Genomic DNA, 24,861 nt, shown 5'->3' on the forward strand with positions numbered 1-24,861 from the left:
GATGTCTGAGCCAAGTCCTGAAGAATGTGTGGAAAGAGACCAAGTGAATAAGGGAAAGGTTGAGGAAAGAGAAAGAGAAAGAAGGGCATTCCAGGCAGACACAAACAGTTTTGGAAACCAGAGATCCAAACCAAGATGGCTTGGCTGGAACACAAGGCACATATAGGTAATGGAGAGAGACAGTGGAGGGAGGGCCACAAGGCAGGTCTTGAAAAGCTTTATATGCCATGCTTAAGATTTTGGATAGAATCCTGCCAAGGTGGAAAACCACAGGAAGATTTTAGATTTTTTTTTTTTTTTTTTTTTTTATGATAGTCACACAGAGAGAGAGAGAGAGGCAGAGACACAGGCAGAGGGAGAAGCAGGCTCCATGCACCGGGAGACTGACGTGGGATTCGATCCCAGGTCTCCAGGATTGCGCCCTGGGCCAAAGGCAGGCGCCAAACCACTGCGCCACCCAGGGATCCCCACAGGAAGATTTTAAGCAAGTGTTTTATGTACCTACCATTCGGTGAATGGCTTGGTTGGAATACATAACATTTATGTCAGGTGAATTTATCATTTTCTTTGCCAATCTGTTACCCAGGTCTTTTTTGTTCTCTGGTCAAGATGATAACCAAATGTTAAGTTAGATGAGGAGAAAGAACTTTGACAGTGATTAATCACAGTGATTAATCTTAGGAGAAAAGCCATTGCTTCTGTTCCACATATTGATTGATACCCTTAAGGCCATTCTTCCAAAAGGTGAGGAGATAATTAAAATGGATTAAGAGCAATAGTTCTCAGATTTGACTATATGAGACTTTAAAAAGTATGATGTATTGACAGAACACCAATGGAAACTTAGGAAATGCACTACCTACTTGGACCAAGGTAGGCACACAGGAAAATGGTCTCAGATCAATGGCTACAAAATTTGAATTATATGATAGAACAGGGGAAAAAAATTAGAAAAATTAAATCTCTTTATTTTACAAAGATATATTGCCAAGTGTATGTTGAAATAAGGCAAAATATTTGGCAGCAGTGTGTTTCATAGTCATAAAATCAATAAATTACATATGTCCTTGCAACAGGGGGCTCATCCATGAGTCACATGCCATGTACAAAATGAGTTCTCTTACTAGACTACCTGGTTTTCTGCTTTTATTTTAATTTTTATTTATTTATGATAGCCACAGAGAGAGAGAGAGAGAGAGAGGCAGAGACATAGGCAGAGGGAGAAGCAGGCTCCATGCACTGGGAGCCCGACGTGGGATTCGATCCCGGGTCTCCAGGATCACGCCCTGGGCCAAAGGCAGGCGCTAAACTGCTGCGCCACCCAGGGTTCCCTGGTTTTCCTATTTTTAAATGGGAGATTGTGTTTTAAGAGTAAAAGGAGTTGGGATGCCTTGCTGGCTCAGTCAGTGGAGCATGCAACTCTTGATCTCAGGGACATGAGTTCAAGCCTCACATTGGGTTTACAGAGTACTTAAATATAAAATCTTAAAAAAAAAAAAAAAAAAAGAATAGCTGAGTTAAAATGTTACACACCATAAAAAAGAAATTTAAGAGAAAAATATTCCCAGCATTGAAATCTCCCCATTTTTCCTAGGAGCATAATTTGAGAAATGATCATCTAGGAAATAATATTTGGATTGTCCCTAATCTGATTTTGTGTTTCTTTCTTGATTGTCTTCACACTGATTTGAAACTGGAACTCTGAGGTGAATTAGAAGATCAAAACACTTTAATTATAGCCTAAAAGGGCATCAGTGTAACTAAACCATGAATTGAGGAGTGGGTGGGGAAGAACGGAGATCAAGACAGTACATAGTCTTCAAGTACATACTGCAGGTTTATAAATCCGTGGCTACCTTCACATTCATAAAATTTTTCAGAGCTTCAGTTGTCCTTTCATCTGTTTGCCTAGCTTTTGTTAACCGATGCCTAAGAACTATTTGAACTTCAGCTTACTACAAAGGGACATTAATGCTATGGTAAACTTGCCTGAAATAGAATATTTTGTCAAGGTATTGTTCTTCCCTTTCTCCCTCTTGTAAGTGAATTTGTGCTTTCCCTTAATAAAATGTTTGAGCAAAATCTCACTTGCTCTCTCCTGGCTATTCCTGCAGTGAAGTCAGCTGGTTGGGCATGTGCGATGATGTCATGATTGGCATTAAATTTACCCTGCAGGTTCAAGGTGACCAAAATTAGAGGTGAGAGAAGAACATCCTGGGATGGATGCACCTACTAATTAACAGGAATTGGAGAGCTTTTAATTTCTTTCATATCATTAAATGAAATAACACACAGAAAGTGATCATTCCAATATCTGGCACATACTAAACACTTTAGTAAATGTTGGCTGTTATTATAGTGGTTTGTTCTATGCCATGTCGGAATTCCTGTAATGAAAAGAGAGTAGGGATGCCTGGGTGGCTCAGTTGGTTAAGTGTCTGACTCTTGATCTCAGTTCAGGTCTTGATCCCTGGGGTCTTGATCTCAGGGTCAAGAGTTCAAGCCCCTGCATTGGACTCTATGGTGAGTGTGGAGCCTACTTAAAAAGAAAAAAAAGAGAGAGACTGAGAAAACAGCCATGCTAAAATTCAGGTGCAGTTAGCCAATGACTTAATCACCATTGTAAATTTACTCAGTACGTTAGACATCCTGATATAAACACTCAGCATTGCCCATAAAATCCCTGACATCTGAATGAAAGACTTTTACATAAAGACTACACATTAGGTCACCTATTGACCCTTCATTATTTTGAGTGTGTTGGAGGATACCTGGAAGGCCGCTGGGGCCACTAAAAAGGAGAGAGATAGTAGAAAGTTTGTATTTAAACTTGATGGCTTCTGGGGAAGAGATTTGCAAGTATACCTGAGATCTGCTGTTTTGTTAAACACTGCCATTTTGAGACTTGGGATTGAAAAGGAAAACTTGAAGATTAATACCGGAAGTTGTTTTTTTGGTAAATTTGTTTTTTAGCTATCAAAAGGTCTTCTGTACTGGCAGACTTGTTTCAGCAGAATATATCTGGTAGGGAAATAAGGAATTAGGAAATAAAGGAATGAAAATAGTTCCTAATGTGAAAACTTCATCTTGCCTTGGAGTGAGCTATAGTTATATGGTGAGGAGCTTTGTTCTCTCTGATAGAGGGTGTTGTTTTGTCTTTTTTTTTTTGACAGTAGAAAGATACGGTTTAGAAGTTCTTTTATAAAGGGAGATGATGCACACTTTTGGCAGTTGAGTGCAGTCTGTTTCTCCCGTTACTCTGTAATTGAGAGGCATGTTAATATCCTCATAAAAGACATTTTGCTGCCTCTTGTTTAAATGCTCAGCTGTTCTGGGGCCCGTTATTTCCCCCAGGCAGCCAGTGACTGACTAGCGTCAGCAGGTTTTTATGGCATTAACAGCAGTTTGCTCTTTTATTTTTAATGTGATTCTTAATTCCTCCCTTTTGTAGGTCTCCGCAGCTGAGAATAGCCTGGCAGTCCATTCCACTCCTGCTGAAGATGACTCCCGTAAGCATTTGTTCTTAGATCTGGAGGGTGAGGTTCTTGCTCTGTATCCTGTATTTGGTCTGGGAATGTCCCCCTTGCTGTCCGTGCTGAGAATGTAGCAGACTAAATCCAGCAATTTAGCTGATCAAATCTTTCACTGGATTTCAAGGACTGGTGCTTGCATACCCTTCACACATTCCATGGCTTAGGGAGAAGTTAAATTTGATATGACTACTTGGGGGCAAACTGAATACCTTTGGTGCCTCTCTCAGTGAACTTACCCTGCCTTTTGTCAGGGTTCAGGCTATAAAAACTAATTTTGAAGTTTCATTTTAATAGGAGTTTGGCCAAGAAAGATTTTATTCATTTACAGGGATAAAGAATTGGCATTTAAGTAACCTTTTGAAAATATATCTTTCTCTGCTTATCTACATGTGTACCATTGTCTGCCTTCCAGCCACGTTCTAGAGATTTCCCTTTTGGTGCTGAATTTTATCACCTTTTTATCCATTCCGAGCCTCACTTTTCTCAAAAACAAAAATTGGTGGTTTTTTTTCCTTACTATAGCCACTTTTGATTCTGATTTTCAGTATTTCTTTTAATATATATGGATTTCTAGCTTCTCTCCAGGTTAATTACTAGGCATTGAAAACTCAGCAACTAACGTAGGAGTTTAACAAATCTCTAGTAAATCCTACCTTAAAATTTCAGAGAAATTTGCTGCTTGAATCCAAGAACATTCCTTTTGCAGTCATTTTGCTTAGACTAGAAATTTTTCTGAGTTTTGACTAGGTTTGCAAAACATTTGAAAAATAAGCCTTAATCTTTTAGTATGTTGTTGACTTAACTCTACATTTTAAGGAATTCTTTTATGGTTCCTTAGTAGCACTTTTCTGTGTTCAGTTTTCCACACAGTGAATATATTGCAGGAAATTAACTAATGCAGGTGACACATCAATGATTATGAAAAAAACCTTCATGGAATGTTTTTCCAAACGTATCTCCACCCATAGATATCTGCTATAGGACTGATCAAAAAGACCACATCAGATTACACACACATATGTACACAGTATGAAATTTATACCCTCACATTCATTTTTCCAACTTCAATTGAAGCACCCCAGAAGGAGTTATTGGGGGTGCTAACTACCAAAGAAGCTATCAACATCTACAAACAGGCTTTAAAAATGACAAATACTACAAGAGGAGGGGGGAAGAAAGCTCTTCTGATAGGGTGATCTGGATTCCTGCTGTGTGTGGCAACAGGTGAAAAAGTCTCCTAGCCCAGAACCTAAAAGCATAGCTTTTAGCATTAGAAGAGCTGTGTTTTTCTTAGTGTTGAAAAGACCTGACCATAGTGGAGGTGCCAAAACTTTGAGGAGGAACTCTTTCTGAGATTTCCCCTGAGACTATAAAATGTCTTCCTTTTGTAATTCAAGCAGGTAACTTCCAGGTCAAGAGTGAGGCCCAGCAGCCTGTCCATCCCAAGCCACTAAATCCAGATGCCAGAGCCTCCAGCCTTTCTGAAAGTTCTCCACCCAAACCAGTGAAGGTATGATAACAATTTCTATCAGAGCCTTTAGACATTGGTTTACTAATAGAGCTCATTGCACCTTCTATCCTTATATTCATTTGAACCTGTTTTTACTTTCCTGGGGAGGAAAACATCAAATAAGGGCATACTTAAGCCTATCATTTTTCCTAGAAATTTTGTTTTCTTCTGCTCAGATGTTTTTGAGCCAGGAGGGGAGAGGTTCACTAATAGCTCTTAGTTTGAAATCTGGAAACTTCATGAAAGCTTTAAGGAAACCCAAAGTTAAAGAAAATGATGGGGATTTTTCTTGAGGGAAGCCCATAAATCTGTGAATGGGCAAAAGATCACAAAATGAGAAATTCAAGAAATTAAAAAATGATCTGTTGAATAAGATCAGCCCATTGGATGGAGACATGTATGTCGACTTAAAGAGGGTGGCTCCCTGGTCTTTAGAACTGGATTGTAACATAATCAGTGGCTAGCTTCTTTAAAGAAAGAACATGTACATTGCAGCAGGGGTTGGCCAGCCAATTTGCTGTAAGATGGGGCATTCAAGTTAACACTTATACTACGGTATATAATATTAGATGTTAGGGAAAGTCCAAAAGTTTTGTGCCCTAAGAAGACTTCAGTAGGCTATTCAATCTCTGGCCTCCTTTTATCCATTAGTTTTTTAAAAAGTCTTTTCCCTTTCTACATATAAATAATCTCATGTCTATATTTGACCTTTATAAAAATAAAGGTCAAAAAATAAAACCCAGTACCTACTTTGGACTTTATTACCTAACTTTTTTTTTTTCTTAAGATTTTATTTATTTATTCATGAGAGACAGACAGAGAGAGGCAGAGACACAGGCAGGGGGAGAAGCAGGCTCCACGCAGGGAGCCTGATGTGGGACTCGATCCCGGGACTCCAGGACCATGCCCTGGGCTGAAGGCAGGCACTAAACCACTGAGCCATCCAGGGATCCCCTACCTGACTTGTTTTAATGGAATGCTTTGCTAATGCAGTCCCAATTTAGCCATTTGGATTAATAACCAAACAAACCCATACTTCTTTAGTATCTTCCTCCTCTGGTATTCTCTTAAGTAGCTGGGTTTTATTTAGAGAGTTCTAACATTTGAAAGAAATGCAATAAGTAGAATTAGTGGGCTTTTTTTAAGATTTTATTTATTTATTCGTGAGAGACACACAGAGAGGCAGAGACATAGAGGGAGAAGCAGGCTCCCTGTGGAGAGCCCAATGTGGGACACAATCCCAGAGATCCCAGGATCACGACCTGAGCCAAAGGTAAACACTCAACCACTGAACCACCCAGGTGCCAGAATTAGTGTTTTTGGTGGTTTGTAACTGCCCCAACTTCATGCACCCATCAGCCGCACTTTTATCTCTCAACTGTGGGCATATTTGGTGCCTTGATGAAAGTCCTAGTGTACAAAAAGGATGAAGGTAACAGGACATAGGTGAAGGTTTAGAACAAAAGGAGGAAAAGGGGAGAATCCAGAATTTAAAGGGTGAATTTAAAAAGGGAAGGGAGAGGGGTAAAGAACATGAATGAAAATTTTATGGGAAGCTAGGATTTATGAAGGATTTATGAAAAGGAGCAAAAGGTGAAGAAAGTAGCGAGAGAAAGTGAGTAAAGGGAGGAAAGATAGTTAATAGTGATTGAGCTACATGCGTATTCAACATGACCCCCCTCTTCTGGCCTTAATGTTCTGCTCATGCTGTCATCAGCACTTTCTTTGTCCAGTATCTGGAGTCCAACGAAGTAGCAACTGTCATGGGGTTAATTTCTTGTCCAACAGCAACCCTACCCAGATGTGAGTCCTTGGGTTGTGGTTCTGGATCAAGAGCAGCCGGAAAATCTGACTTGGCCATGGACTGAGGGATTAGGGAAGTTCCGTGGCTTGTCTAAGAACTAAAATTTGTTCTTGGGTGTATTTGAATTCTCAACTCAGTCTCATTTCCCTCCCTCAACTGCTAGTCAGACTTCTTGGTGCTGGGTTGGACTTTTGAGGTCCCTCCTTGATTCAGACTCCAGGCTCTGAGCTGCTGAGTGAGTAGGGATAGAGTGCACCCCACTTAGGTCCTCCCTAGCATACCAGAGATATGAGGAGGTGGAGATGAAGCTCCCAGACTCATGCCTATTCTTTGGCCCTAGTCACTCAGCAGTAGAATGCAGACAGGTCTGCTTTCACCAGACATACACCTCAGGTTTTGAACATTTTATAAAGTTGGCCTGGCTCCCTATGTTTGCCTATCGTCCAAAACTCAAATGATTATGGTGTACAGATGCAGATGGGATTCAATCACATCTCCACTTTTATTTAAGGGTAGTTTATTTCCTCCTCCTCAAATTTATCCCTTACATTCTGAAGGCAAGTATATATATACTTTAGTGTTTATAGGAAGACCTGCTGGCGTAACTGGTCTCATGGCTATAGACTATGCAACAGAAGTTATTTCTCCACTTGGGGAAATTACATACAGCTAAGAATAAACTTGTTCACTCAGAATAGATTTTTAGGTCCCACACATCCTGGAAAAACTGTTCCTTAGTGCCTATGTGTCTATTATTGAAAAATAGGACATCTAAGGTAGAGATGCGATTCATTTCAAACTTTAGCTTGATAAAGTAAAAAAATGATACTGGTCCTTACAAGTAAGAGTTTTATTCATCTATTCTGAACACTGGTCAGCGCAGTTGATGAGACCTGGTGCTAGTGAAATTGAAGTTGCAGGTTCACTCTCAAAAAAGATGTTCTGGGAGCAGAGCTCAGGGGACCTTGTGAGAAAGATCAGGACCTTTCTACTTAAGATACCCAGAGGTCTCTTAGGCTTTATGTCCTTCCATTGAGAGAAGTTATCCCCTAAATATTTCCAGGAGGAAAGATAGGAAGAAGGCGAGGACATGTGGCCAGCTCTGGGTACACCCACTTGTCTCCACTAGGACAACCAAAGCTTCCCTGACTGGTCCTGCTGATGGATGTGGAGAGAAAACATGGCAGACTGCATGAGAGGACACTCTCTCTGTGCCCTGCTAGTGTTCCTTCCTCTATGGACAGGGTAGGAGGTTTTATGCTATTTTGCAAAGCTATTGGAATTATGCTAGAAAGGCATCTAGAATCTTTTTTTTACTATCTACATTATTACTGCTTTATCAGAACACTAACCTCGACATGTAGAGCAGTCTATTTAAGATTTATCTCCAAAATGTTGTCAGAAAGTTTCACAGAAAGCCAGGGGAAGGGTTAAGGCTGCACAGAGCTGGCCCAACCATTTACTGTATGTGAAGAATTTCAATCTAATTACCTAGATATTTTGCACCAATTGGAAAGGAGGGAATGAAAGGCATTTTGTGGTGTTCTACGGGATGGAAACCTGACATCAATACATAATTTTCTTCTGATTTCACCATGTCCAAAGGCTAGTTAGCTTCACTGTCTGTTGCCAGCTCTCCCCACCAATATATATGTGTTGTTTATATATTATATATATATAAATACATACATATCTATAATCTCCCAACTACACCTTTCATTGAACTGAAATATATATGTAAGGCAAGAGGGTGAAAGAATGTAGATGAAGCCATACACATTTATTAGAAAAATAGCTTTGTGGAGATGCTGATCAACAGAGGACCTGTAAGATCCCTCATATGGAAAAGACATGACAGTGTTTATGAACATCAATTATGTATATATTACCTCATTCATTCCTAAATATCTCAAAGATACTATCTACATATTTTAATTTGAAATAAAGTGAGGACCGTAGTTTGTTGGAAGTGCTATAGTGAGTTTATTTTCATTTGGGTTAGCATCTGCTCTTGTCCCCAAAGAGTTTCCTTTAGTTACGGAAAATTACGTGCCAGGACAATTTAGAAAATGCTCTTTTGGTTTGTGAATCGGGAGTTCTGAGTTTTAATTTGAATTCTGTTAATTGACCGTGTGAGCTTTGATAAGGAACCTGACATCCTGGTGCTGTAGTTTCTATATGTGAAAAAGGGTGAGGGAGGAGAGATGAAAAACATCTGACCAAGTGAAAAAAATATATTTTAAAGATTAAAAATGTCTAACATTCTAATACTGACAGCGTTTTAAACATGGCTGTGCCAAGTCCGAGCATGCCATGAAGGCATGGGCAGGATATATGCCAGGCCTACCATAATGGTAGAGATTTTTGGGCACTGACTATGCTTCCTGTCGTCTGAATAGACATGGGGGCAATTACAGAAAAGTGGCTGAGAGCCCAGGACAGAGGAAGTAAAAGGGAGGCACAGACGCAGCCACTCTGATTTTGGCATTTTACCAAGTTGGGATCCTCTTGACTTTATGAAACCAGAAGGCCCTTGGGCAGCTGCCACATAAACATTAAATAATATTGAAAAGGATCTGTGTAAAAATTGGATAGGAATAATGGGACTCTGGTAGGTCTGGTTAGTTAGAAGCTTGTGATTAGTCAGATGTTTGGGCTAGCAGTCTATTAATTTGATGTTGAGGAGGAGGAATGGCTTTTCACTTGCGTGGGTGAAGGCCCTATTCAAGAGAGAGCCATTGTGGGTCAGGTGTGGGAGATAATAAGACACTAAAGAATTGTTAATGAGACACTCCTTGTGTGGGTGAAGGCTCAGAACAGCTCGCTCTCCTGAACTGGGCCATGTCCCAGCCTCAGGTAGAGAGGAGTGAGGCTGCTTTCGCCACAATTAGCCGAATTACTTGCAAAAGAGAAAACGTGGCCTTATTCTTGGCTCTGAGTCTATACCTGAGTTTCAGCTCAGCTGCGGTAAAGTGCTCCAGGCCGCCCCCTCCCCAAATGCTGTGTATTCACTGAAGGTTCCTGTTTGTCTCTTGCAGCTTCTGCTTCCTGCTCCTCCGGTACCTAATTTCTGCTCCTGCCTTCCACTTTCCTAACGTGAGCTCAGCTTTCAGCTTTCTCTCAGGTTCTCCTTTCTGTTCCCGGGGCTGCACCCTCCTCCAGTGTGTCGTGTGTGTGTGTGTGTGTGTGTGTGTGTGTGTGTGTGTGTGTGTGTGATGGAGGTGTGCTCAGGAGCTCCAGTCCCCATTTGCACAGGAATGCCCATCTCCTCTTGTACCCTGGGAGATTCCTGTCCCCTGCTCTGTCTTCACTGACCAGAATGAATGCTGTCCTCCTAAGGGCTAAAAAAAAAATACGAAAGCCAACCTGCAGCTGAAAAAGATTTTCAGTCTGAGAAATAAATACATTGACCTATGACTTTTATATCAGGTGAATTGTGATCTGTACCAGCTCTCTCCGATGCGGTCAACTGAACTATTATACCCAAATTTTATTTGGCATTTTAATGGATTTCCTGCATGCTAGACAAGGACCTAGTTCTTTTTAGAGCAAACCTAATTAAAACTATGCATTGACATCTCTACTTAATTCTGTCTTGTTAGAAGTGTCATATAAAAATTCTGAGCTCCCAATAAGGCCCTAATTACTTCCAACAGTATTCAATTACAATAACATTTGATCATATTTAAACACCTCCCTTACGCTTGGTAAACTGGGTCAAACTGGTCTTTGATTCTTAGGAATGGAAGGAGGCTGTTGAGCCATTCCACTCAGTTCTGTTCCTTTGTTCTTCAATCCCTTGATGCTATTTGGGAGTTTACCACTAAACTCTATTAAACTCCCTTTTATAGAGATTTCCCTTTATGGCTTTTTTTTCCCCTCATTTTCTACTTTTGTTTCCTGTCCAGATCCACGTGGAAAACCATTCCTATTTTTTGCTTTACCTCCTGGTAAATCATGTAGCAAGTGAATCAGCAGTCTGAATTTTTAATGGGACTATTTTCAGGTTGTTGTTGTTGTTGTTGTTGTTTTAATGAAAGTTCTGTCTTCCCCATAACCTAGTTTATTTTTGGCTTATCTTAACCATTCAAGTCCTGCACCTTGGGACTGATTTGCATTATTTACCACCACCTGAGTCTTGGCTGCAGAGCCTCCCCAAACCCTTGGCCCTACCCAGGTGCCTGTGAGAGCTTCCCAGCCACTGTAACCCAAGCTGCTCCTGCATTTGCTGGATAAGGTGTTTCTGCTGGGGCAAGTCAAGAATTGTTTACATACACCTAGGGACTTCTTACCCCCAGCCCCTAGTAGCCATGTAACCATTTCTTTTTTTTTTTTTTTTTTTTTCATGTAACCATTTCTTATGTAAAAACTTAGCTGTTAGAGAATTCTGACTTTCCTCAGTGCTATACTACCAACTATTTTATGTTTAGGATTGGGTTTACCAGCTAAAACAGCTCTGCCCAGGCCACTCTATTCCACACTGTACAGTTCATGAATTCCCAGTCTATTATGATCTTTCACTCCCCATTACAATAGGTTTATTCTCCATTGTTTTCATGTCTTTTGTTTTTTGTTTTCTAAGTAGGCTCCACACCCTGTGTGGGGTTCTAACAACCCTGAGATCAAGAGTCCATATACGCTCTCCCAACTGAGCCAGCCGGGTGCCCCTCTCCATTGGTGTCCAAGAAGATGATAGAACCAATAGCTTTGTTGGGCTATGCTTTCTTCTGGAGTCCTAATAAAATAGTTTGTCTCTTTAAAATGTTTACATTTATATGTCAGTTTTGACTTATTTAAAAATATTGTGCCTAATGGATAAAATATTATGCTAAATTGCTCTTCCTCTCCTTTAAATTTATCCAAATCTGTTCTTATAAAAGTCTGTCCTGCTTTTACCAGGCAGTTGAATCAAACAAACTTCTGTGCGTGATGACATTTTCTCCTCTAATTTCCTGTCCGTGGAACCATTTTGTGTGTACCTTTGTGCGTGTATGGTGGCTTATCCAAACCTTCCTCTGTAGTCCAGCCTCAGTGGCTGCTACCCTTGGGGCAGCCAGCCAGTCGGGGAAAGGGATTCAGGAGAGCTTCCTGGCCTTAAAAAGTCAGCTATAGCGTCATAACAGGCTTAGTGTTCCTATGAGAATTGACAGGTAAGGGAGCCCTTAGTTAACAAAGTAAAACCGGGGCACATCTCAGCAGAGGACAAACTCATCCCTGCCTGTGCTAATGTTACCGTTTTCATTCTAGAAATTTCAGGCACCTGCAAGAGAGACTTGTGTGGAATGTCAGAAGACAGTTTACCCCATGGAACGTCTCTTCGCTAACCAGCAGGTGTTTCACATCAGCTGTTTCCGTTGCTCCTACTGCAACAACAAACTTAGGTAAGCCGGACCAGAACAGGCTGTTTGTGTCATTGGACCACCAAAGGGAGTCTTTGGTTTTTAGAGTACTGGTACTAGAAGCTATTGTACAAGGAGTGTGCTATTGAAGGTCCTTGAGAAAAGTTAAAGTACCATTTACTTTTGGTGTTTGGTGTTGGACAAATATTTGGTGTTTGGAACTTCTTGGTACATTGATACTTTACATGTTTAGTTTACATGGAGCTTAAATCCTATGGGTGGCAGGTAAAACCCCTGTGACTTAAATTAGCAGAAGATTCCCCCTTGGTCTCATAGAATCACAAAGTTTAAAAATCTTTAGAGTATACTTGTCTAAGCCTTTACTTGAAAATGTCCCAAACACTGTATAAATGGTAATAATAACCATAATAATAGACCCTGAAGAGCATGTATTTCTGAGAAAATAATTATGTATCATTTCTTCCAAGTAACTCAAAGTATGGATAAAAATGTGACAAATTGGGGCACCTGGGTGGCTCAGTCAGTTAGGCATCGGAACTCTTGATTTTGACTCAGGGCATGATCTCAGGGTCGAGGGATCAAGCCTGTGTTGGGCTCTGCATTCAGTGTGGAGTCAGCTCCTCCCTCTCCCTCTGTTCCTTCCCCTCCCCCATTCACACACGCACCCTCTATCTCTCAAATAAATAAAATCTTTAAAAAAAGAGGGAGAGAAATGTGACAAATTTGGGACATCTTCCATATTAACTCATTTTAGTCATAGAGTCTTAGAGAAGAAAGTAACTAGGCTAGTTACTAGGCTAGTCACTTCCTCCAGCTTTCTTTTCAGAGTAAACATTCCTTCTAAAATACTCTTGAAAGGTGTGCTGGCATCTGTGTGGCACTTCCACAGGGAATGATACCTAGCTCCCGTGTAAGATCGCTCTAGCTTGACCACTTTCCCTTCTGCTGAGCCAAAATGTGCCTCTGTAACTTCTATTCATTGGTTCTTCTGCCCACAGTATTAACTTTTTTCTCCAAGACATATTTTTCTAAGTTTCTGAATTTTTATATCTCCTCTGTGGAAATGCTATTGTTTTTATATCCCCTTTAAAATTTGTTATCCTGCAAGAGACACCAAATCTCCTAAAAGCCTGTCCAGCACTGATACTAGAGTAGATTTACCTCCTGGCTACTGCTTACTGTGCTCCTATTAACCATATTCAGTCACTAGCATCTAGTGAGTTCAAACCATTTGCAGAGCATTATACCTACTCCTGTAGAGGTGTACTTTTAAATTATAACACAAATGGGAAACACGGAGGAAAATGATTCAACTTTGTACAAAGGAATATTATTATAAGTAGCTATAGATTGTAAATAGGAAATCTATGAGTGGTTGGAGAGAGGTGGGCTTACCTAGGGAAGACTTCCTGGAAAAATTGTTGTTGTTGTTGTTGTTGTTGTTGTTGTTTTAACAGTTTTGGCAGAAGGGAGTGAAATCATTTGAAAATAGGGGGATGTAACACATGAAGCCTTGTGAGGGTTCGGGCCTAAAAATGAGCATGTTTTTATAAGGGTAATAAAACAAATGTGCTTGAAAGGGAGAGATAAAGAATTCCAGGTGATGTGTTTTTATTTTTTTTTTTTTTTTTTTTTTTTTTTTTTTTTTAAAGATTTTTAATTTATTTATTCATGAGAGAGAGAGAGAGAGAGAGAGGCAGAGACACAGGCAGAGGGAGAAGCAGGCTCCATGCACCGGGAGCCTGACGTGGGATTCGATCCCGGGTCTCCAGGATCGCGCCCTGGGCCAAAGGCAGGCGCTAAACCGCTGCGCCACCCAGGGATCCCCAGGTGATGTGTTTTTAAAGATACTTTTCTCACTTAACATCTTCTGAGAACACTGCAGTTGCCAAATTTCAGCCTGCTAGTATAAATGGGAGCATACAGATCTATTAACTTTATGTTCTTTTTCTCTTAACAACAGTCTAGGAACATATGCATCTTTACATGGGAGAATCTACTGCAAGCCTCACTTCAATCAGCTCTTTAAAGCTAAAGGCAACTATGATGAAGGCTTTGGGCACAGACCACACAAGGATCTGTGGGCAAGCAAAAATGAAAATGAAGGGACTTTGGAAAGACCAGCCCAGCTTCCAAATGTGGGGGAAACCCCTCAGAGCCCAGGGGTAGAAGATGCCCCCATTGCCAAGGTGGGTGTGCTGACAGCAAGTATGGAAGCCAAGGCCTCCTCTCAGCCAGAGAAAGAAGACAAGCCAGCAGAAACCAAGAAGCTGAAGATCGCCTGGCCGCCCCCCACTGAACTTGGTAGTTCAGGAAGTACCCTGGAGGAAGGGATCAAAGTATCCAAGCCCAAATGGCCTCCCGAGGATGAAATGAGCAAGCCTGAAGCTCCCGAGGATGTAGATCTGGATCTGAAGAAGCTAAGACGATCATCTTCGCTGAAAGAAAGAAGCCGCCCATTCACTGTAGCAGCTTCATTTCGAACCACTTCAGTCAAGAGCCCAAAAATCTTGTCCCCACCTATACGGAAAGGCTGGAGCATGTCAGAGCAGAGTGAGGAGTTTATGGGAGGAATGACAGCAGAAAGGAAACAAGTGGAAAATGCCAATACCTCCGAAAAGAATGGTAGTGTGGGAAAAACAACCCGGCAAAGCCAGGAGATTGGAGGAGGGGAACCAGGGAGGAGAATCAAGGAATATCATGGTTTTGAGATGGGGAGTGAGAATCTTATAGAAAATGGTGCGAACGTAGATGAAGAGGATAGAAACCTCAAACAGCAGTCTCCACTAGAACCCAAGTCTACAAATTGGTCCAGCTTTGCAGACAATACCTCCCCTAAAGAATTCACGACCCAGAATCAGAAATCCCAGGATATGGGATTCTGGGAGGGAGAATCAGTCAAAGAGCTGTCTGTGGAGGAACAGATAAAGAGAAATCGGTACTATGATGAGGACGAGGATGAGGATGAGGAATGACCAACTGTAAATGGTGCTGGGCCTTAAATTTGTGTTAGTGTTAGCGAGCCGCTGCCCTTTATCAAAGTGATGCGCATAGACAGGTATCTTGCATGAACCAGAATTTATGTGGAAGTCATCTTGGAAGAGTTCTTGCTTCAGAAAAATCCCATACTGCCGCTTAAGTGAACCAATTCTAAGTGCTAGAGGTAATATTACTTAAGTTCTCTAATTTAGCAATAATGATATATGTAAGTGCTTTAAAGTCTTATGGTGAGGGGGGAATATGCCAACTGATACAGTCCAAACTCCACTGTATTCCCAAGTAGCAATACAGAATAGATGGTTAGTAGCACAGTGTTACACTAAAAATTCAATTATGGAATTAGGGAACATTCAGTAGGGGTTTAGGGACCTAAACATTATGACTGAATGCACTTTAGTATAAAGGGCACAGTTTGTGTATTTTCAAATGAATACCAATTTAATTATTTAGCATTCATCTGTTAAGAGATCAAATATTTAATCTTTAAGACTTTTTTTTTAGGTTAATTTTCTTACTCTGATATGTATGGGGAATTTATTGCTATGCATCCATTCTCTAAACCACACCCTGAACTGGATTATTGGGCTATAATACAACCATTCTTTGGGAGCACTTTTTGAGCACATTTGGTGCTTGGAGAGATCCATTGTCTTAAATAAGCTCTGATATTTGCCAATGAGTTTGATTCCACCCCAAGTGATTCCTTTTTTCTTTGGTGGTATCTGTGCAGCTCACAATTTACTGAAAGCTGCAGTATTTTTATAAGATCTTCTGTGTCGTTTGCCATGTTGCATGTTAACGCAAAGTGAGGAGTTTAAGGAGGAATAACAGAAAATAACTGCCTTAAACCACTTGAGCCCAGACCCCTCTTCCCCAACCCTATATTCCACTTCTGATATCTCCTTTCTGGGACACTAGTTATTTTTTTTAAAACTTTTCAGCTCTGAAATGTATTGATTTTTATGGCAGACAGTATTTCCAGGGTGCAATTAAATCAATTATAGGCTTTTTTTGGGGGGGAGATGGTTTTCTAGTAGTTAAGGCTTTGGAACATTATAAACTTGAGTACATTTGTTGTACATAATTGATATTCCAAACTGTATGTGGGGGAGAGAGGTATTTTAAGCTATAGACTTTTCTTTGTACTGCATTTTTAGAGATTTAGCTCTAATATTTTTTAGAGATGTAAAATATTCTGCTTTATTACAGTCTTGCTTAGTCTGAAACATTTTTATTCAATAAAGCTTTTAATTTACATTTGAACTTTTCAGTGTTCCTTTTCATTATTATTTCACTTTGTGACAGTCTCCGAAGGGACCTCCTTTTAATCGAGCAGTTTGGGAAGAAAAGGCAAATGGATCTGGTGCATTTTAAGCGAAGAGTAGTGTTATGAGTATATCTCACCACTAGGTGGTAGTGTTGGGTCGATCCTGGGCCCTCATCTGCCCTAAAGGAGGACAAATTTTTCTTAAAAAATTGAGGGCAACTTGCGTTAAGAAAAATTAGTGTGTACATTCAAAATGAGCTGTTTGGTTTCACAATTCAAAATCTGATGTTTTTTTCTTTATTGTTAATTGTACTCAATATTTAATAATTCACCTTTCAATTATGCCTAACATGCTAAAGGGAATTTCCAAATGCCTCTACGTGAAAATGGATTTGCTTTCCACTCTGGGCAGAGGCATAGTTGGTTATTTCATTTCCTTGACTGTAGAGGCAACTGCCTCAAAAGTTAAAGCACTTTTTTTGGGATCCCTGGGTGGCGCAGCGGTTTGGCGCCTGCCTTTGGCCCAGGGCATGATCCTGGAGACCCAGGATCGAATCCCATGTCGGGCTCCCGGTGCATGGAGCCTGCTTCTCCCTCTGCCTGTGTCTCTGCCTCTTTCTCTCTGTGTGACTATCATAAATAAATAAAAATTTATAAAAAAAAAAAAGTTAAAGCACTTTTTTAAAAAAATGGAAGTGTGGGAGTGTGAGTTTTCTTGGAGATAGGCATGGTTTTTGAGTCATCCATTACATTTTCCAGGGTCACTGTATGTTCTAGGGTCTTGCCTGGTCTTCCAAATGGATGGAAGGGTACTACTTTCTGCTCTTGGCCCCATCACAGGCTGAAGTCATTTAGAAAGCCCTGTTCACTGAACAATTAATCCAGAAGCTCGTTTAAAAAAAAAAAAAGATTTTTATTTATTCATGAGAGATAGAAAGAGAGGCAAAGACATAGAGTTAGAAGCAGACTCCATGCAGGGAGCCCAATGTGGGACTCGATCCCAGGACTCCAGGATCACCCTCTGGACTGAAGAAAGCAGGCTCTAAACTGCTGAGCCACCCAGGCATCCCAACCCAGAAGCTCCTGATGGCATCCATAAAATATCCAACCCTGGCTTGAGTTTATTTATTTATTTATTTATTTATTTATTTATTATTATTTTCTGGCTTGAGTTTAGCTACCTTTACTGTGTGATTAGCTACTACTCCAACCCATTCACAGGGTACTCACCAAATCTACTGATTTTATACAAAAAAGTCTGAGTGCGTATGGCTGGTATTTATGGATCTTAGTTGAATATGTCACCATATATCAGATATGCAGGGACTGCAATTACCTTGAGAAGAACCGCTTTCTTTGCCTTTCAAGAGCTATGTAGACATAGGTACACAGAGTAGAAACAAGGCTTCATATCAATATAATAAAGGTTCTTATCAAGAGAATGACCAGACAATACCAAACATTCTTAGAAAACAAAAGAACCTGTAGCCAAACAAAGTGTTTTAGCTCTCTGAAGGCAGCTTGTTTGGGCTTGGTATGTCAGTGATGGGAACAGGATGATATGTTTTTCTGTTAGTGAAGCAAGAAAAGGGGCCCACTCGGGACCTGAGATGGTTAAGGAGACTCTTCATGACTACTACACAGCCAACTTAGTTCCTTCCACCAGCTTGCTGGTTGGATCACTCCTGGACAAAGTGAAAGCTGCACAGTTTGCTCTCATTACATGTTTGTCAACTATATATTTTCTAACAGCCGAGATGTTGAGAAATGGTACAAATGTGGTTTTGGGGGGGATAAACCTTGAGACCAAGGTCACTGTATGCTTGTTCCTGCATGCCAAGTTAGTACGTTCCTTAGGATTCTGAATTCCCATGGGATCCGAGAGAGTTTACCTCTCTTCTTAAAAGGTACCTTGAGGGGCACTACTTGGTGGTTCAAATGGTTAAGCCTTCAGCTCAGGTCATGATCCCAGGGTCCTGGGATCAAGTCCAAAGTCACATTAGGTTCCCTGTTCAGCAGGGAGTCTGCTTCTCCCTCTCCCTCTGCCCCTGCTCATGTGCTCTCTCTCATTTTCTCTCAAAATAAATTTAAAAAAAAAAATCTTTAGGGGACCATAAGGGAAGGGGAGGAAATGAATGGGGAAAAACTAGAGAGGAAGGTAAACCATGAGAGACTCCTAATCCTGGGAACACAGGGTTGCAGAAGGGGAGGTGGGTGGGAGATGGAGTAACTGGGTAACAGGCATTAAGGAGGGCCCATGATGAGATGAGCACTGTGTGTTCTGTTGGAAAGCGAATTTAAATTTAAAAAAAATTTTTAAGAACAAAATGAGTAGTTAAGTCCAATAAAAATCTAAAAAAAAAAAAAAAAGTACTGTGAATATAGTGTAGTTACCATTAAGCTATTGGTGGGTTAGGACAAAAATGGCTCCAGGCAGTGGTTCTCAGACCAGCTGTCTTGGCATGGCCTATGAGTTGGTTAGAAATGAGAAATGTGGGATGCCTGGGTGGCACAGTGGTTGAGCATCTGCCTTTGGCTCAAGTCATGATCCTGGGGTCCTGGCTTCTGTCTCTGCCTCTCTCTCTGTCTCTCATGAATTAAAAAAAAAAAAAAAAAAAGAGAGAGAGATAAATGTCAATTCATAGGCCCCACCCTCCCCATCTCCTGAATCAGAATTTCTTTGGATTGGGTCCAGAAGACTTTTAGAAATTCTCCATGTGAGAGATGAGATAAGCTAATTTCCAAGCTGTGTACCCTAAGCGTGAGAACCATTGAGCTAAAGCAAAGCTAGTCTACTTAGGATGGCACCCTTTTTTCCCCTTCTTCCTCTCCCCGTGAAACTCTAACTTCTGGTGTAAGCATGTCTTACTAGTTATAAAGTTACTTTATCTATCCTCGTAGAGATTCGATTCTTTTAATCTTAGATCATTCTAGTGAGCCTGTGGTAATTAGCCTCGTGGCCAGGTTTGAACAGACCACACCCAAGGTTCAGGACTCTCCAGCAGTTGAGAGACAGTTTTGAATTTAGCGTTTTGAAGGTTTCTTGCCTATGGTTCCCCTTGTTTATGGAGACCCACAGAAAAGTTAAAGGTTTGGTGTGGAAACCTAAAATTAAGGAGGTTTATAAAATAAGGGCTCAGGGTTCCAGAGTCTAAAGACTTTCTGGCTCAGAAGCCCAGTTCTACCCTGATTCTATATAGCGTTGGGCACGCTGCTTAACCTCTCTGGACCTCAGTTTACCCATCCATAAAAGGGTAAATCACACCTACGTCATAGGATGATGCAGTTAAGTAACCGGTGTAAAATGATGAGTGCAGTACCTGGCACTGGGTAAGCCTCCTTAATTACTGGCCATCATTTTTTTTTCCTTTGTATTTTTCTTGAATGATATTCTTTGGAGATCTTCCATTTCCTTTTACCCATGAGAAGAATAAAAGGATTTTCAAAGGTCCATTTTGAGAGATAGAACAGTGAAAGGGAATTGAGATCATGGAGGGACAAGAAGGAAGAAAGAGGTTGGGGGCACAAAAGGCGAGGGGTGGGGGGGAGCTTCGGCAGACGCATCTGAGAGGACGAGGCAGGCTCCCGCGAGAGGCGCCGGGCGCGGGAACAGCCGCGGGGAGGGCTGGGCTGAGCAGGAGGGGGGCCGGCAGGGAGCGGGGCCCGGGAGCTAGGCCCGCACAGGGCGAAGCGGCGGCAGGCGGCGCGAGCGACCCAGCAGCGAGAGCCGCGCCGAAACCCGGGGCAAAAGTGGGCGGGACCAATGAGGACCGGTCGTGGGCGTGGCCCGCGGGTGTGGGCGTGGCCCGCGGGTGTGGGCGTGGCCCGCGGGTGTGGGCGTGGCCGCGCTGGGCGGAGTCCCAAGGAGACGCGGCTCGGCGGCCGGCCGTCCGGAAGGTGGGTGGGCGGGGAGGCAAGATGGGCGGTGAAGAGGCCCGGCCCCCCGGAGGAGGCGGGCTGAGACTTGCCCGGGACGGGAAGGGGCCGGAAGGGGGTGGCCGCCGGCCCGGCCCCGCCCTGGGGCCGCCTCCCCGCGGGTTCCGTTGGCTGCGGCGGCAGCTGAGGCTGTGGCGGCGGCGGCCGCGGGGTGGGAGTAAGATGGCGACAGCGGTGGCGGGAGCCCTGGGCCTGCTGTGGGGCTGGCTGTGGAGCGAACGCTTCTGGCTGCCCCAGAACGTGAGCTGGGCCGACCTTGAGGGGCCGGGCGACGGCTACGGCTACCCGCGGGCGCGGCACATCCTCTCGGTGTTCCCGGTGGCGGCGGGCATATTCTCCGTGCGGCTTCTCTTCGAGCGGTGAGTCCGCAAGCGACCGGCGGGGAGGCCCGGGGCGCGGGGCGCGGGGCGCGGGCCGGGGCCGGAGGGGCCGCTGGCGGGGAGGCCGAGCTCCGGAAGCAGAACTGCCGGGAAAGCCCGGAAGCAGGGGGCTGGGAGGGCCTGGGCCGCGGCGCGGGATGCTCGCAGGGGGCCGAGGTGTTCGCGGAGCCCAGGAGGCACTGACAGAGTTTGGGGTGTGGACCGAGGGAGAGCGAGGGCGGGGGGGCGGGGAGGGCGATGCGGGGCCTCCCCGCCTCGGGTCCCGGAGGTCGCCTGGCGGGTCTTCTAGGCCTGCTGCCAGCCTCCAGAGATTGCCCGGGCGGCGAACCGTGAGTGTGAGCTGCGGCCCAACACCCGAAGCGAGAAACGAGGAAGGGCCGCGGGAGCCAGAACTGGTCGGGGCTGTGGAAGCTGAAGGGTTAACGTAGAAGTCCGCGCTTGCGAGCGAAAGGAGCAGGTTCTCGGGAATCCGCGATTTGTGAGGATGGTTCTGAGAGTTGAGGGGAGCAGGGTTAGGCCCCAGGCCTTGGTTTGTCTCGGTTTGCCCGTTCACGGACGTGTGTGTGTTTCCAGAAACTGCTGCCGGAGCCCGCGGGAGAGAAGTCCGGTGGGGATGAGGCGTGGTGGAGCCTGAGGCTTCCAAAGTATGGGAAGGTGTCAGGGGAGTCAGGGTGTCAGGGACAGGCTTGAGGCCGGAGGTGGAAGGAGCGGTCCTTCAGGAGGGTGGAGCCGTAGGGCTTCCGAGAGGACCCCGGTATCCAGCCGGCTTCCAAGGGAGTTTAGCAGAGTCACAACATTCTTTTCCCGACCGTGTGTGTTCTTGGTAAAAGTGATTTCACTTTTCTCTGAGCGGTTGGTATCTGCTCAGATGAAACGTTTACAGAGGACTTTGTGTGGTGATTTTATAATGTGGACTCACAGCTGTGGGCGATTTTGATCAAAACTACTCAGACTGGGCAGCCGGGGTGGCGCAGCGGTTCAGCGCCGCCTTCAGCCCAGGGCGCGATCCTGGGGACCCTGAATCGAGTCCCGCGTCGGGCTCCCCGCATGGAGCCTGCTTCTCCCTCTGCCTGTGTCTCTGCCTCTCTCTCTGTGTGTGTCTCTCAGAATAAGTAAATAAAATCATAAAAAAAAAAGGGACAAAAAAAAAAACCTACTCAGACTGCAGGAAAGGAGACTGCTTTCCACGTAGGTCTTAGGTAATGAGGATTGCACTTTGACATCTTTTGTTCATTTGGCCCTCATGTAGAGCAGAAATGCCCGTTTTAGGATGCGACTACATTGCAAATGTTGCTCTGAAAAATTAATATGTGTTTTGAATTACTTCTCAAAATTGCCTATTTCTGACTAATCTTTCATAAAATATGTTATATGTAGCTAGCTTGTCATTCATCCGTTTACTCATAGTGTTTGTGTATTGTTACCAAAATGCTCTATCAGACATTCATGTACAAAAATAAAGATGTTTTTAACTGAAGCAAATGAAACTGAAAGATCTAAGTGCCTTTTCTCGGTCCTTGGGAATTTAGTGTTGCAGGGTTTGTTTTTTTTTTAAGATTTTATTAATTTATTCATGAGAGACACAGAGAGAGACAGGAAGAGAGAGAAGCAGGCTCCATGCAGGGAGCCTGATGCGGGACTCGATCCTGGGACTCCAGGATCACGCCCTGGGCTGAAGGCAGGCGCTCAACCACTGAAACACCCGGGTGTCCCCTGTGTGCAGTATTTATTTAAGTATAGTCAATTGTATTAAGTATTCTTGGGGTGAGGGCACAAACCAATTTTCCCTTTTAGCGATAACCTAAATCCAGGTACTCTCTACCTCGGTAGCTGTATATGAGGGCTGAAAAAAGAGAAAATGTAATGACTAAAAAGAAAAAAACACAATTCAGGACAGAAAATTTTAATTGTCCAAAAGATTTTCTGCTTTTCATATAAATATATACCAATATGGAAATTTCTTCACATCATTGGTAAGTGGAAATAGCTTGTTGCTTATAAATATCCATTTCATATAATGAAATAAGATATAAGCTTGTATTCTCTTCAGATTTCCAGAGTACTCTTAAATGACTATGAAGACTTATATATGCGCTGGCAGAGCCACTGGAAAGGATCCTTTACCTATGGGAATTCTATCTGAATGTTTCTACAGTGCTCCAGTGTCAGAGGAGTAGAGGTGGCTGGGAATACTGAGCTTGAAAGCATTCTAGTATTATATTCCTTGACTAGTAAGGTCAGGCATCTTGTTCATCTCATGTTTGATCTTAGGAAGGTTTAACCCTAGAAGCAGTCTTGCTATTTTGTTTCTTTTTTATAAAACCTATTAATTTAGCAGTAGAATTGACAGAGATTATCAGTTCCTCTCTTGCTACACTGGTCTTCCATAAAAGTAGTCCAAGCCACTCTTATAGTAAAAGACATATTAGAAATATTAGTACAGTTAATTGTCCTTCCTATGTTTTCTTATTTCTCAAATCCTATCTACTTGGTTTCTAGAAGCGATTCATGTAGTAATCAGACTATAAGAGCCAGAACCCCCTTTTTTTTTTTTTTTACAGACAGTAAACTAAAGCTTAGAAACACCCTGCAACTTTTCAGAGTGGGGGAGGAACTAGAACTAAGATTCAGATCATTTTCCCAAGCCTCTTGTTCTTTCCACTGTATGATGATGTGGCCATCTTTTTCCTGTTCTTAAACCCTCTTTCAAGGATTAAGATTTAACCCCCTATTCCTAGTATTCTAGGATTTGGAGACTAAACCTATACTCATCTTATTCTTGGTTGTTTAATATAATGCATTTGACTTGAAAATCATATTTTCAAATTTTTGTTTCAAATTGTTCTGCATATTTTAGTGAGTCTTTACACTATGCCCCTTGATAATTTATTGCTATTTGTGTTGTCTTAATCCCCCAAGGAATAGGGGTGCCTGGTTAGCCCAGTCGGAAGAGCATGCAACTCTTAATCTCGGGGTGGTGAGTTCCAGCCTCAGGTTGGGTGTTGAGATTACTAGTAAATAAATAAACAAACTTTTTAAAAAAATCTCCCAAAGAACAAACAGCATTTATAGTTTGGTCTTACTTTCTCATCCTTTTCATCAACCACACTAAGCATTTTTTTTTTAAGTTCCCACATTCCCTGAAGAACTATATCTGATAAGGATGACTTGAAAAGCCACCTGACCATAATAAAGTGTTTGTATCTAGCCAACTATTTTGCTGAAGAACTGCAGGCTGGAGACTGTTACCTACCAAAGAATGGAGGAGGCTTTCCTTTGTGGGCCTCTGTTCAGTGGTTGTATTGTGATGGCCTTAGCCTTGCAAAATGCCTCGGGTGTAGCATGTGGTCAGCAAATATCTACTGAATGTTTGAGAAGGGTCCATCTTTATCTATACAGATGCCCAGAGGAGTGACTGGAATCTAGATCTTCAACCTGAAAGAGATGTTTGGCTTGACTGAAAGAGGCAAAACTAAAATTCCTTTGTTTCTGTGGTTAAATTTCATCATACTATATATTTGCATGTTGTGCACCTTTCTACAGCTTTTTTCTTTCTCCCCTGTCCCCATACACGTATTCACACTACCCTGTGTCCTATCAACACGGGGATAAGAAACACTTCCATATGTGTTCTTTAAAACTTCAAAACTTAAAAAAAATAAAAAAATAAAACTTCAAAACTTCTTATCCTATTATGTTCATGATAAAATTGCTTGAAATTTAATATCTAGTCACTTGAGCACTTGTTTCTTGGGATCAAGTGGAGCTTGAGACTTAATATTGACACCATCAGAGCTATATTGGCTCATTTATTTTGAATATGGTATTGCAATAGGAGCTTTGTGTTGCCAGAAGAAAATTATTTTGTGAATTATGCAGGAGAAAGATTAGAGCTCTCCTTGTTACTCATTCATTATTCCAATCCCCTCTTCTCTCTTCTTCCAAAGCCACCTCACTGGGGTGTGTAAAGAGCCTTCTCATTATCATTCTCTGTCACAGGAGACTGAACAGATTCACTTGCTGGCCTGTCATGTAACTGGCAACAAGAGCAGTGACTCATTTTTCTTGTGC

General features: G+C 42.4%; 2 protein-coding genes across 9 annotated transcripts in view; both read left to right on the plus strand.

Annotated features, from left to right (window-relative positions):
* LIMA1 (LIM domain and actin binding 1) overlaps positions 1-16,470 on the plus strand; it is an 88,670-nt gene extending 72,200 nt beyond the window's left edge. For 4 of the 6 annotated variants that reach the window (XM_025477597.3, XM_025477601.3, XM_025477603.3 and 1 more), the window contains exons 8-11: positions 3,452-3,509; positions 4,931-5,043; positions 12,095-12,228; positions 14,171-16,470. In XM_025477597.3, coding sequence (XP_025333382.1) covers positions 3,452-3,509; positions 4,931-5,043; positions 12,095-12,228; positions 14,171-15,182 — 1,317 coding nt within the window. In that variant the 3' untranslated portion in view covers positions 15,183-16,470. The remainder of the gene's footprint in view (positions 1-3,451; positions 3,510-4,930; positions 5,044-12,094; positions 12,229-14,170) is intronic. The other 2 variants (XM_025477599.3, XM_025477602.3) reach the window with 1 other exon arrangement.
* A 3,936-nt stretch (positions 16,471-20,406) lies between these two features.
* The window catches only part of CERS5 (ceramide synthase 5), a 30,949-nt gene continuing 26,494 nt past the window's right edge, over positions 20,407-24,861 (plus strand). Inside the window, exon 1 of one of the 3 annotated variants that reach the window (XM_025477596.3) lies at positions 20,407-20,769. In XM_025477596.3, the coding sequence (XP_025333381.3) occupies positions 20,573-20,769 (197 nt within the window). In that variant the 5' untranslated portion in view covers positions 20,407-20,572. The remainder of the gene's footprint in view (positions 20,770-24,861) is intronic. The other 2 variants (XM_035707175.2, XM_025477595.3) reach the window with 2 other exon arrangements.

This window comes from Canis lupus, chromosome 27 (assembly GCF_003254725.2).
Source record: "Canis lupus dingo isolate Sandy chromosome 27, ASM325472v2, whole genome shotgun sequence".
Classification (NCBI taxonomy): domain Eukaryota; kingdom Metazoa; phylum Chordata; class Mammalia; order Carnivora; family Canidae; genus Canis; species Canis lupus.